The 13,461-nt window shown below is 52.7% G+C and overlaps 3 protein-coding genes across 3 annotated transcripts; 1 reads left to right on the plus strand and 2 right to left on the minus strand.

Annotated features, from left to right (window-relative positions):
* Positions 1-1,525: 1,525 nt before the first annotated feature.
* Positions 1,526-2,016, minus strand: CLAFUR5_13080 (uncharacterized protein; the record flags this gene model as incomplete). The annotated part of the gene is made up of 3 exons (XM_047912228.1): positions 1,526-1,602; positions 1,654-1,784; positions 1,853-2,016. The coding sequence occupies 3 exons, from the start codon at positions 2,014-2,016 to the stop codon at positions 1,526-1,528; spliced, it is 372 nt and encodes a 123-aa protein (XP_047768166.1).
* Positions 2,017-5,991: 3,975 nt separating this feature from the next.
* Positions 5,992-6,543, plus strand: CLAFUR5_13081 (uncharacterized protein; the record flags this gene model as incomplete). Its single annotated transcript, XM_047912229.1, has 1 exon — positions 5,992-6,543. One exon carries the CDS (start codon positions 5,992-5,994, stop codon positions 6,541-6,543), a length of 552 nt encoding a protein of 183 aa, XP_047768325.1.
* Positions 6,544-8,780: 2,237 nt separating this feature from the next.
* Positions 8,781-10,135, minus strand: CLAFUR5_13082 (uncharacterized protein; the record flags this gene model as incomplete). The annotated part of the gene is made up of 2 exons (XM_047912230.1): positions 8,781-10,008; positions 10,062-10,135. 2 exons carry the CDS (start codon positions 10,133-10,135, stop codon positions 8,781-8,783), a joined length of 1,302 nt encoding a protein of 433 aa, XP_047768165.1.
* Positions 10,136-13,461: the final 3,326 nt, after the last annotated feature.

Raw genomic sequence — 13,461 nt, forward strand, 5'->3', positions numbered from 1 at the left:
TCTGTGGGTGTCGCAGCTCTGGGAACCTTGAACGGCTTGAAGTAGACCTGACTTCTTCCCAATCAGACTACCTGGCAGTCATTTCAAAAGGCGATATAGTTGCGTTTAATATCACTATTTCCATCCAATCAGGACATTCTGCTCCTTTAGGTACTTCGCTTCCAGCTTTCACTGTCTAATCAACACTAACAAGTAGCAGCTCAGTGGTGTATGTACCTTCTGATTCGGCCCAAGGTCATCTCACAATCTAACCTTCTGCTTCACAGAGAGCGTGGGATTGCAGTACGACAACTACACAATCCTAAGGCCACTCGTTCGAACGTAAGCCCTCTGCAGCCGTTAGCATCAACTCTGTGCTAACAACTATTAGCGGGTAGGGAGCTTCTCTCTAGAAACCTTGATTTTTGGCCGAAGCCAAGCGCAGATAGCGTCTCTACAGCAAACACTCCTTGAAGTCCTTTTTTGCCGTTGTGGAAGAATATAGCAGCATAGGGGGGGCTGCCGTACTAGAACTGAAATTTTTGGTCAAGGCCGTGACATATGTATGGCGTTCCAGGTTCGCGAGAAGTCTGAGCACAACGAGGACTCCCGCGCATTCTCCAGAACGACTGCTTTTACCTACTGTCGAGTCTAGATTTTCCTGTCTTTCATCACAATCTGTGTTAAATCGACCATACCATGCCTCCACTATCGAAATCTGTCCGGACTAGAAGCGCATGACCCCAACAGCTCCAGCGTCGCTTGCTACCTGAACGACTCTCAATCTGCCGATGAAAGTTTCGCGAGTCGGGTCTGACCTCTGTGAACGCTGAAGAGCCGTCTTCTGGGAAGTGGTTACTCGGCAACCATCAATTCGAGGCTTCCAGGACCTCCAGTTGACGTACTACGAGCCTGTGCACATCTACACCAAGCGCTGGTCAGTTCGGAGAATCGTCACTCTCTTAGAAAGTCGACCCAAGTCATGGGCCCTTGATCCGCCGACCGCGCGAAGACTTGAGCAGCAAAAGAACGAGGGGAAGCGCACGCGGTCTGAGCACATCAAGCCGGTTTACACAGCAAGGTAAGCGGATCCCGAGCACACAGCGGTAGAGCAAGGCAAAACGATATGGAAGGACAAGAGACATCCTGTAGAGCACCTGACATGCAGTGTGATCGTGAAGCTCAGGCTGCAGTTAGTAGACGGTGCGATCATGGCTCCCGTAGCGCGCTACCTCCTAAATCAGTCGATCCCACCAATATCAATAAGCTACGATGCGCAGGATCAACCACCATAACATCACGGGCGCAATGGGCCGCCGAATGCAAGCTGTCTTGATAGACAGCACCAAAGAGGTACTTTGCCTGTACCATAGGTGCATGGTCACCGTTTTCTTTGGCCCAATCATACGTACACTCTAAGTACTCTCGTGCTATCCTTTCCCTTCCCTCCGACCTACTGCATACGCATTGCCTTGTTACGGTTCTTGTTGCGAGCACGGATCTGACCATCGGTCGGGTTAGTGTTCTGGCCAGTCTGCCTAGTACGCTAGCGGTACTCGTGCTCGCTGCCAGTGATGAAGTAGTCCAGCTCCACCTCGGTGAAGCCAAAGTTATACAGAGTGCCTGGGTAGAGTAGAGCAAACAAAGACTAGCGGTAGTGGAGGCTGTCGGAACGATCAATCAGATCGAGAACCTTGTCCTTGTACAAAGCCTTGCCCTTGTGGTGGAACCAGCTGGCTAGAGCCATAGTAAGCTCTATTGGGTCGTAAGTGACGATTACCATACAAGAATCAGCACGGACAGCCCTGGAGAACCTGTCAGCAGTATCATCTCACCCTGCAGGTCTGACTAGCCGACCTTTCTACACTTCTACCCGGTGAGAGGCGCCGTCGACCATGTGGCGTATATTGTGAGGTGTAGTGGCGCGAAGGGTATGTTCCAATTGCCTGCGCTTATAATGCCGTCGATCCACAGCTGGAATTGGGCGATGAAGAATCTGTCGCCATGCTTCTTCCCGCAAGAGGAATCTGTCGCCATGCTTCTTCCCGCAAGAGGATCCTAAGAGGCAAAGAGAGGAGGCGCTTCACGCTCAAGGCATGTGTTGAGAATACGTACAGAGGAGCAGGACCGGCTGGATGACCTGGAGACTGACCTGCGGTACGTTGCGACGTAGGCCTTGGTGCAACGTGTTTCAATAGCTGCACAGCGCGCAGAGCACATTTCTGAGGTATTCGAGGCGGGCGTGGCCTGAGGTGTGCGCGATTCCGACCTATCCGATGTCTGGCTGCCCGGACGCATCCTACTCCTTCGCCAAGCTCAGCATCTCCTCGGCGGACCGGTATCGTGGTCATCGCTGTCACAATCGTGGAGTTGGTCTTCAGGCCGTTTAAGCAGCGAGAGTTCCATTGAATTGAGCTAGTGAAAGTGTACACTTTCTGCCGACTTTGCTCTGGTAGTCGAGCTGGTCGCTCTTGAGCCACGCAATCCAGCACTTTCCTCGGCGTCACGTTCGATCGTTTATCTATTATTGGAGGCTAAGAAGCTCATTCCTCGGTCGAGCCGTCTCAGTTATGGCGGTAGCCTTGACTCTGAGATGAATCTTCTCCGCCTTTGCAGAATTACGAGACCGTAATTCGTACTTGAAGGTTCTCCTAATTACCTCGCGGAGTAAAGGCTTCGAAGTGATTGTGCTGCCTTTCTCCTAAGGCTGTATCCTGTTCACCTAAAGGTCGGGCAGAACAGGGTCGCCTTTATGCAGAATGCAGGATTGTATCGGGAGGTACGTAGCCATTCACTTCGGAGCCCCGGTTATACGTGCTAGCAACAACGCCAAGACCGAAGCTCTGACGAAGGGCGGCAGGGATGGTGTTCTCAGAGAACGCTTGCGGAATAAGTGCAACCATGGCAGTAAGCTGAACAGCATCGATACTTGGCAGAGGATGTCGTATATGGGCCTGTTAGTAACGCGATGGTGACCGTTCCTTTGTTCGATATGTGTCGGGCACAGCTCTTGACAGGGAAACCTAGTTGAAGAAATCCAAGTCCGGCTCATATCGTGCATGAAGACGTCGTCGCTCAGCGCCATTGCATGGGAGTCATTGTAGTAACGACTATAAGATGCTCGACCAGGGCTACTGGCAACGCATCACCTCCACTTCCAAGATCGAGAGATGAAGCCATCTTCTAGAGGAGACATCGCGGGTCTCAAGGCATCTTCAAGGTATTCGACGCTTATGATCAACTGTGAATGATCCGTCTTCATCCCACAAGATTTGAAAAATATCATGGCTTCAGCATCTGCCTTCTAACCTCTTGATACTCGTAGCCGTAGTCCAAGGCGAGCCGATCCAAGATTTTTCACATGCATTTGGCGGGTCCCCCGGATCGGCAAGTGAAAGGATGCTGCTAAGAGGATCCAGGATCTAGAGCATCGGCACCAGAGAAGCTGCAATGCCAACCTGAATGCTGCGCTTACGCATCTGTAGGCGTTGCTCACAGTGGTCGAATTCCAGCAGCTGGTCCTTAGCTGGATGCCTCCGTCCCAAGGGCTGCGGTTCGTTTGAAGGTGCAGAACCACGCTTATGCGAGAGCGATAATCTCTCCGGACGAGTGGCCTAGCGACGTTGGAGGCATGTGCGGTTGCTCCGGTGCGCTTCCTCCAGGATAGGCGACAAGCAGTTACACAGCAGGCATTGAAGAAGTCGTTCTGCTAGCCGTAAGTACCGCACAAAGTACAGGCAGGGTCTGGCTTCTTCCCCGTCTTCTCTGACTTCCTTTTCTTCCCCGACTTCCCCTTCTTCTCCGACGTTCCCTTCTTCCCCAGTCCTCGCTGCCTCCCGGGCCCAAGCGGAACAGTGGTGAGTGCGTCTTAGTATGGTTTGTCTGATTGCAGCTCGTGGCCATAGTGTTGTGTGCACATGTGCTCATTATAGCTCCTGAGATTATGTACGTTCGCTTGCACCGTAGAGGTGAAGTGCTCAAATCGTCTCTTGCCAAGCGACATCGACAGACAGCCATGCACTAGCGTTCTCCAGTCCCCAGCGAATCACACACCCTTGGTCTGACTTGGTCGTGTATTTGAACGAATCTCATTCCGCCGAAGGCGGTCTATAAGAAGCAGCCAGGAGCCGGACAGCGCAGCGTTGATTAGACGAGCGTTAGCGAGCTCCAATCACGCTAGCTGTCTGGCGAGTAGCTGCGATTAGCTAAATCCATAGGGGTGGGGCTCGCCGAGCTTGCGAGGCTATACTACCCCGTAGATAAAGACACACCGCGCAGCACCGTAGCGACGTATAAGCCTACGAACACTCGAGCGGGGGTCGCTAAGCCTAGCGGAGCGGTAGAAACACCTCGCGCAGCCTATATACCTCGCGTAGCCCGCCCGGCGAGGGTAAAGGGGGGTCTAGAGGGTCTCCCCCGGAAACAAAGAGGCGGATCTGCACTATGCTAGGTTAAGAAACAGATTACGCCCGAGTAGTCGATACGGCGGTAGATACTATAGTCGATACGGCAGTAGATAGATTAAACAAAGAGCCTTCGTCGGACTCTACGAGGCTTGGCTCTGCCGCCTCGCAGCACATTTTTCGACCGAACTCGCTTCGCAGATGTGAAGGTAACAAGCCATATATCAATCTCAAGCCGGCTCCCTTAGGGTTGAGGTAGCGTGCGGAAACAACCACTGGGACGACGACAACGCGTCCATGTTACGACTTGGCCATATCCCAACTTCAGATCCGAAGCCAAAGTGGTATCGAAATATGTTGCGCTATGGATTATGGCGTGTAGCCCCGCTGTTATGGTCAATGGCTTGGTCGTTGCGGTAAAACATGCACTTTCAAATATCAGCAATGTCAAAATGTACGGACGTACCCTGGTCTCACCGACGATAAGTCGGACCGTCATCGACAACGCCACAGATCCCTACACAACAGTAGAATGAACACAGATTGATGGTGTGAGCCCAAATTTCCTCCTGTCGTCCACAGTGATCAATGTGTCGGCAAGCCGACGCCTTGATCCAGCGAGGTTGACTTGACATATCACAGCCGGACGAATCATCGTGCTACAAACCCAGGCTCTTGACTGATCAACAGCGTAGCGTCGTCTTCGAACGGCGGAAAGTACAACGGAAAACGAAGGGCCGGTCGACAGAGGTCGTGCCAGAGCCGCACGCAAGTCCATCCATCGATGCACCACACTGACCACTGCAGTGTCGGGATCTTTGAGGAGGGGAATCATCAGATGCCGACAGAGCACCTGTATACGAGCTGAAGTACTACAATAGAGAGAGTATTTTTGGAAGCTCGCTCTTGAACCGCTCGACTGTATTGTAGACTCGCGATCCTTCCGATCACGACTCGAGGCAGTGATGCGCGACTCGTGTATGTCGCTGCACCGTTGCTTGATCCCATCTTTGGTCCAAGACGAAATTGGAATGAGAGTCTGCTGTATGCGGGTCGTCAGTGGTACCGAGGACATTGCATTTCCTTACCTGCACGCCTATGGCTGCCATGTGTTTTCATATCATGGGCAAGGCGCCTCTTGAATTGTTTCTTGCCGCTGCTCTGGAAGACCTGGGTACAGCGAATGAAGAATGAGAGCTGTCAGCTGGTTGTGGTAGAGTCACATCCCGAGTAACGAGCAACCATGTCTTCCATACTGATCGTGGGGTTTCGCAATACTGTGTATAGTCGCAGCAATCACTGTGTCGTCGGCAATTATTCCAGGAAGTCACGTCGTACGCCAACTTCCCTCTCGGCGTGGTTGCCAAGGCACATCGACAAACAGGCTTCCATTAGCGTACATATCTTCCCAGCGAATGAGACACCTCACCCAGGATTCCAGCCGAGCAACTACTGCTTGGCCAGAGCTCATGAGATCATTGAAGCTGTTGTACGACATCACCACAACGCAAGGTAGGTAAGGTCTCCTGCTTCCGCTTGCATCCTGTAACCAAGTCTACCGCAGCTGTGCACACTATACAAGTACTTGCTGCTCGCTCGCGTGCCCATCATGACTGCCCCGTTCCACCGCCTGCTGGCATTTTACTCAAACCGTAATCAGGACGACACACAGACAATCCGGCTACAGGACTCACTTCGAGGCAACCTCGCTCTAGGTCTGGACTTTCCGGTCGCGTTGGGAATAGCAGTGGGAAGGCATTTGTTTCTGAAGAATACTGGGCTCTTCTCGCTCAACATACACGTTCCGAGCGTGTCATGGAAGGAAACACCGTTGCATGGAGTAGAGGTGGACGAGAAGAAAGAGTATACGATGAGTGAGGTTATGGGTATGGCCAGGGAAAAGAAAGGACCCTTCGGTGCTGTGGATGGGATGGGAGTATGGTCGCTGGCTGCTGATGTGAAGACTGGTCTGGTCAAGGGCGAGGATATAGTGGGCTTCCAGGAAGGAAGACTGTTTGAGAGGATCGAGAAGAGGAGGAAGGATAGGAATCAAGTCTTGCCGTTGTGGAGGGGAGGACCAATCTCTGTGACTGGACATTCATGGATGGTGAAGAAGATGTTCGGGGTGAACGTATATCGGGACGATGATAAGGACGACTGATTGCATTCGGGACAACGAGGATAGAGAGATTGGCCCAGGAGAAACTGGACCAAAGGCTGATGTCGAAGAACCGGAGCATTCTACCACTGGAAAGATCATGTGCCTCGAAATGCATCTGCGTAACCCCTATAAATGGTCACGCGGGAGTCGAGAAGGGATGGCATCTACACTTTCGATAGCCCCTGACTTGGGCTGCTGGATCCGGTTTCGCAACTCAGTGTATCGCTGAAGTTGGTGGACGCGAAGAGCCTATAGTCGTCGGGGGATCAAGAAATCAGAGCCCCTGGCTCGCGGCAAATGCTCGTAAGACCAACTCAACGTTCCGCGGCTCGCCTGACTTCTCGAGCAATATATTTCGAGCGTCTTCGATCACCTTCGAGCCTGCTGACGAGTTCTGCTTCATTCTGCGACGATAGGTTGGCTACATGAAGCTTGTGCCTTTGAGCTCTTGGTCCGCATCCGCACACATCCGGAAGTCGAGGTCCTTACTCACAATATTATTCCACGGCCATCTCCGACAGTTGCTGCTGCTCAGTCATGGGTTTGGCAGTGAATATGTATGGGCGCAGGACCACTAGTGTGGTGCTGTGGCGTAATCATGGGTAAGACGAGTTTACAAAATTAGAGAGGAGACTGTGACAGTCAAAGCGCGAGGAGATAGTTTGTGGTGATTCAGCCACTCAGCGAATTAGGTGGACCTGGTTCTCCCACCAAGAAAAACATCGCAGCCATCCAAGACCGAGGGAGTTCGGATTAGGGAGCAGCGCAGTCGTTTAACCAGAAATTTCATGCGGGCCATCGCACGGATCTACCAGCGCATCGGGCCCGGCAAGATGTTTGAGGGACAGTGCAAGCTCTGAGGTTCCAAATAAGAATGGCTGGCGGGAGTTGCCACTAAGAGCGGAAAAGCTAGATTTGACCTCACCTCATCTCTTGCGCAGCGCAGCGTATACAGCTCAGCTAGCCCACTTCATGACGTGCTAGCAGCATAGTGGACATCGCCGGCGATATGTTTGCGCTCTGAAATCTTCATTTTGTACATTCTCCCAGCCTATCCAGTCGCATCAATGTTGCAGCATCGCCGCGAATGAGCATTCACCAACATCACTTACCTTCCTCATGCGGACTAGCCGGTGCTCGCAGCGCCATGGCTCTGAAGTGAATGGTTGCCATTGCTGTACCGAATGCTGCTCTATGCGCTACCTATTAGGCGCGCAGGCGGCTGTTGCGGCGCGTGCTCGCTGGCTGCTTTTGGATAGGTTACTACGCAACTGGGCCACTGCTCTCAGACTGGACGTATCTGTTTCCGTCATGGTCGTGGCTTCATCGGGTGGAAACGTTTCCCACTACGTGCACGTGAGGAGGTTTGTGAGCTAGCTCACGACAGCAATATTCGCCCATTATTTGAATGAGAAGGACTCATGGTTCGCGCATTGACAGGCTTGGAGATTAGCTTGTGGACAACTCTTTCAAGGGAAAGCTTTCGCTCGATCAGACGTTTGCTTTTTGAGTCTGGCGTGCGAGGCCGGAATGCTCTGTCGACCGCTGAGATGGCATCAGCTCGGTAGCATCATTGCCATGAAAGCGAAGGAGCTTTCGAGCCACAAGTGCACTGTCACGCGGGCAACATTTTGGAGGTTGGGCCAATGGAGAGATATTTGGGTGCGACAAGGAAGTGATGTGGAGTGGTGAGAGTAGAGTATTAGCAATAACACTATGTCTAGGTACTCGTGTCATCCGTGCCTCCATCAAAAAAGGCGGTCGAAGTCGACCGCCCCAGCGCTCGTCATTGTTGCGCCATTGTCTGCGACCAAAGCCTGACTACGCAGCTTGATCATACACACATGCAGCCATCCACATTCCCATACTCGGCGGCTCAATGCCGGATTACACCATGGCACCGGGTCCTAAGTTACTCCTTAGTCTCCGTAATACTGCGGACACATGCTGCGTAGCACCCGCCCACTCCATATTCCTCCTCCCCGAAAAGCATCCGTTAAACGCCGTCATGTGTCCATGTGGTATCTCAAAGGTTTCATAGCTCATCCAGTACTCCAAAATCATAGTCTGAACTTTCACGCTCAAATCTGTATCGGAGGACCAGATCAAGCTCCAGAGCTCCACAATATCCCCTCATAACATATTGCTGGACGCCTTGGTGGGTCCATACACAAATCTTCTTGCAAATGGCGAATATAGTACAAGAATGTCAACATATCGAATCGTGTGAGACCAAATTAGTCCGAAGCAGCGGCGTAATTGAAGAAGTCCGATTCGTTCCAGGGTTGCTCGGTGGCTGGTGTAACATGACCGCTGTTCTGCGCAGTGTTGGCGCCGCTCCCGAAGCCAAGATCAAAGGCGTAGTTGGAGTCACTGAAGTGGCTCATGTCGCCATACATGTCGCTGCCGAAGAAGTCGAGGTTGGCCGGTGCGCTCATCGCAGATAACGGCTCTGACTTCATCGAACTTGTCATTGCTCCCTGGCTGCCCATCGGGAATTGTGTCAGGGTCTGGTTCAGACCGTGTGATGCAGTCGGCGAGTTGCCAGTCGAGTCTCTCTTCTTGCCATTTGGATTGTAGCTGTACGATCCTGCCATACCAGGTGCCATATGCGACGAGTAGCCGGCGAACTGAGGAACGTCCATGAGCTGCTGAGTCTCAAGCGGAAGCTTAGTAGTGAGAGGGTACATCAACTGCTCGTAAGGTGTTGAGCCTGGTGCAGGTGATGCTGCCGACGGCCGTAAGCCTTGTGGAAGATGTGCTGCGTTGTGGGGTGAGATAGGTGCCTGCTTCGGCGACGTCGACTTCTGAGTGATCTCGTTGGGCGTCGGAGGCTGGCTACCCAGCGTACTCCTGGTGTGCGAGGCAGAGGGCGATGATGCGCCAGCTGACTGACTCGACACACGGCGGCTGTCGTTAGCTGCTGGCGTGGTCGACTTCTGGGCCTGAGGCTGTTGGTAGTGTGTGAACTCTGAGGGGGTTGCTATGGATGACGAACGTCCATGTGAAGCGGGTCGCATATTCTGCATCGATACTTGCTGCTGGAACGGCGTCTGCATCCCGTTGAATGGACCACTCATGGCCAGAGGTGACATTGTGCCGTTGAAGCCTTGCTGCATCATCGGGTTGAATCCAAATTGTTGGGCATATTGATTGTTCTGGTTTGCCTGGTATATGGCCTGATGTAGGTAGTTCCTGACTCCGATCTGGCCAGCGAGGTAACTATTCACACGATCGTTCAAGTTGGTGTTGAATGCAAAGCCTGGATTCAAAGCATTGATCCGTCTGAACTGCATTGGAAGATCATCATCTTCTTCCTCATACATCTCCTCGTTCATCACATCTTCCTCTCGAACACGAAGCGAACGCCCAGTACGCTTCTTGTGTATCTCTGATGCTCGCCGCGCTGATTCGACACGAGCTTCCAGGCTACGATCGCTTCGTCGGGACGCTGCAATGTATGCCCTGGACACATTGATCAGTGTGTTACACAAGATCTGATTCACTGTCGACCGTACCTCTCTTGATTCTCCTCGTGCGTCCGTTCGGTGCGAACGGGCTTGACCGTCGGCATCGTGCGGATAGGAGGCATGGCCGCTGCGAAGGGGGATCGACGACTTTTTGAGGTTCCAGCTATGGAGTTATCAGTATCAGCGATCGAACCATGAGTTGTTCCAAGGCGATAACAGGATCCCGACTATTGTCGACAATGTTTGTTTTTTTGAAGACGAAAAGACATATCGGACTTACAAGAACACGGTAGAGAATGCTTGTTGGCTTCAGTGGTGTGAGACCCGTGGCCAAGGTATCGTGGTCTGGCGTGCGGGGAGCGAAGTGGCAAGTCTCGTCCAAAGTTAGGGTCCTGACGGAAAGGATGCTAGGCCTTCAGTTTGTCTAATAACAAACGATGATTTTGAATGACCAAGCTGAGTTGTCGATAGAATCAATTGGAACAGGATGAAGAAACAAGGGAAGCGCGGTGAGCAGCATGAAGGAGAAAAAGGCGGCCGGCTTCTCGCAGAGCTTCGAGGAGGGATCCTGCAACGCCTCCGTCGCTAGTATTCAACAGGCCTGCCGCAGTAGCTGCAAGGCTAATTCCCATGCCCGTCTGCTCCGCTTCTTGTGCCCGCAAGCTCGTACAGGCGTAGCCGAGCGATTTGGTCTGCCTCCAGGCGAGCACAGCGAGCTCAGCGAGGAACTTGCTGGTCTGATGCGCTTTAATTGGCTCCACGGACATAGTGGCACAGATTGACTCGAGATCTCTGATCCGTTCGGTACACTAAGAGGAGCTAAATGCCGTGCTCAGAGCCTCAGATATCTCCCTCCGATTCAACCTTGCTGTTTGAGGCAGGCGGGAGCATCGCTCTTCAAGATTGCTGCGGGGCTGTGACGTTCGACGGACGCAAGATTGAAGCTATGCGAGTGCGACGTCGTCAAATGTGATGGCAGCACCATACCAGCCGCATGGCACCTCAAGATCTGGCATGTTTTGGGCCAGCGGATCTTATCTTGCATAAACTGGGCCAGCACCTGTTTCTGTGTAGCGTCGGTGACGGCTCCGACCTTTCGCTTGAAGGAGAGACATCAGATTTCTTTGAGCAGACATGGTTTGTTGCCCAGAGACACGCTGAGCAGTCGAGATTGGAGTCGAGTGAGTGAACATTGTTGTTCGGCGCTTCGTCCGGAAACTCTTTACCCGGCCAGCCTATATCGCAGACTTGTGACGACCGGAAACCGAAGACCGGCCATCTCGCTCCACGAAACCCTGCTGAGCCACGCTGCTGGTATTACTCTTATGTGCAGATGACTTTGTTGTTGTACAGAGATCGTTGTCTTCGACTCGCTGTGCACCATCGAGCGAGCCTAGCACGTTGTCGAAGCTGTGCCATCTGTCCATCGTACCACTGCAAAGGAGTGGTAGCGGCGTGAGCGGCATGAAGCTCCCAGGGTGGTGTCCGCTTGGGCTGTGCCGCGAATGAGCCGTGGACCAATTAAAATTCATTCACCTACACCACGCACCTGCCTGCCGAGATCGCGTCTCGATCTCGCTTTCCTCCTAGCAGTTAGAATATTGTCACATCAGATTGACGAGTGGCGACGTGCATTTGTTTCAGTACAGACTTTCTCCCATCTTTAGAAGACACTCTGACCACGCGGGACCTGCTGAACTTCCGACCGCCCCTGTGCTGGCCTCGAAATGGACCACTACCTGAGATGGACATTCTTTCACTGTCATAAGTCTGGCTGGATCTGGCAGAACAAATACCCTGTTTGGCATCAGCCGTAACCCGATGACAAAACGCCAGAGCGAGCATTCCTTGGCGGTCATACGCAGCCTGAATATTGGAGCGGCTGCGGCAACGATCTACGATAGGACCAGCGCACGCTCCACGATAAGGACGAACGCGGACAGTGTCTGCATAAGGAGCTGCAACACGTACAGACCAGCGGCAGCAGAATTCTCGTTCTCGTCGGGGCCCTGCACTTCTCATACGCTCGTCAAAACCACGTTAGCAGCCATTGGCTTCCGGGTTCTAACCGTCCGGTAATTTAGGACGCTTTGCACCTTGCGGTCGTAGACAGTGAATTTTGCGCCTCCATGTCGGAAGCATCCGGAAGCATCATGAACAGCAATATCACTTCTTCGGGAGGCTGCCGCACAGGAATGCGAATATGAGCCTATACAGGCACGCCGATACCTCTAAGATATAGCGCCATGCACGCTCGGACTTTTCAGCATGCAAAGCCGGGACTTCTCCTCGAACCATTTCCCTAGTATTATCGCAATCGATCTCTTACAGGGCCTTGCAACCCACTCGATTAACGTGCGACAACCTAATCTCGCTGGTGAGCATGCGGTGATGCGATCTTTGGATACTGCCGGGAGCGAGACTACTTTCGGCAGCTGCATTGCAACGCATCTGGTTCTGATCCGAGCGCATCAAGATACCTACCAAGGCTTTGGTATCAAACCCACAAAATATGCAAGATCGCTAACAGCAGCATGGCAGGCATGCGTGCACCCCAGATTGCGCTTGGGCACCTCGCTTCCCAAGAATCTTTGTACTACGATCTCGTATATATGTACGAACATGCAGTCAGGTCGGAGGACTTTCCGGTCCTTAGCGAAAGATGTAACAACACAACAGCTCTTCGTCGCAGACTCGCCTCGAGGCAAAGGCAGACATCGGAGCATCTGTTGGGCAATGTGCTTCTTCATCGTCCAAGCAATACCCACGGAAAGCTGCAACATACTGAGAGAGGCCGAATTTCAAAAGCCATAGACAATCACATGCCACAGCTTCGTGCATCCCTGGCGAGAACGGACCCCTTATCGGCGAGAGCACATTGCCGCGGGAGATCACACAGGCCGAGCGCATCGAAGTAACCCTGTGTTGAGTCTACAGCGCAACTTTACGTTCGCACGCATGCAGTAGCTGCACACTTCTGTACGTGGCACATTGTAATCAGCCGGCACAGTATCACGCATTCTGACGCCTAGAGCACTCGCATTAGCGGATCGCAAGCCCAAGCCAGGCTTACTCACAGCAGTTCACCCACAAGCCGCAGCACAGAGCTTCCACGGGACCATGCTTCTCAACAGATTCTGAACGATACTATCGTAAAGCGGCCGCATTCGGTGCTTTAGCTCTTCTTGGAAGCTACTGGAAATTGTTTTACGGCTTCAGGCAGCACTTCTGCCGCTGTCCACTTTCGACGAGGGGAATGGAGACACTGCGCATTGGCATTGAACTTGATGGCTGTCTGAAGACCGGTCGATCTCAGATATCAGACTACTTTCGGTGCTCATGGCAAGAATGCTGCTTGCAGCGGCGGGCGACAGGGATGGAGAGAGCTGGCGACCGTCTCATAGACGATCTTCTCGAGCTGTCGGCCGAAGAATGTGCTTCGTCATTG

Source organism: Fulvia fulva, chromosome 11 (genome assembly GCF_020509005.1).
Source record: "Fulvia fulva chromosome 11, complete sequence".
Taxonomy (NCBI): domain Eukaryota; kingdom Fungi; phylum Ascomycota; class Dothideomycetes; order Mycosphaerellales; family Mycosphaerellaceae; genus Fulvia; species Fulvia fulva.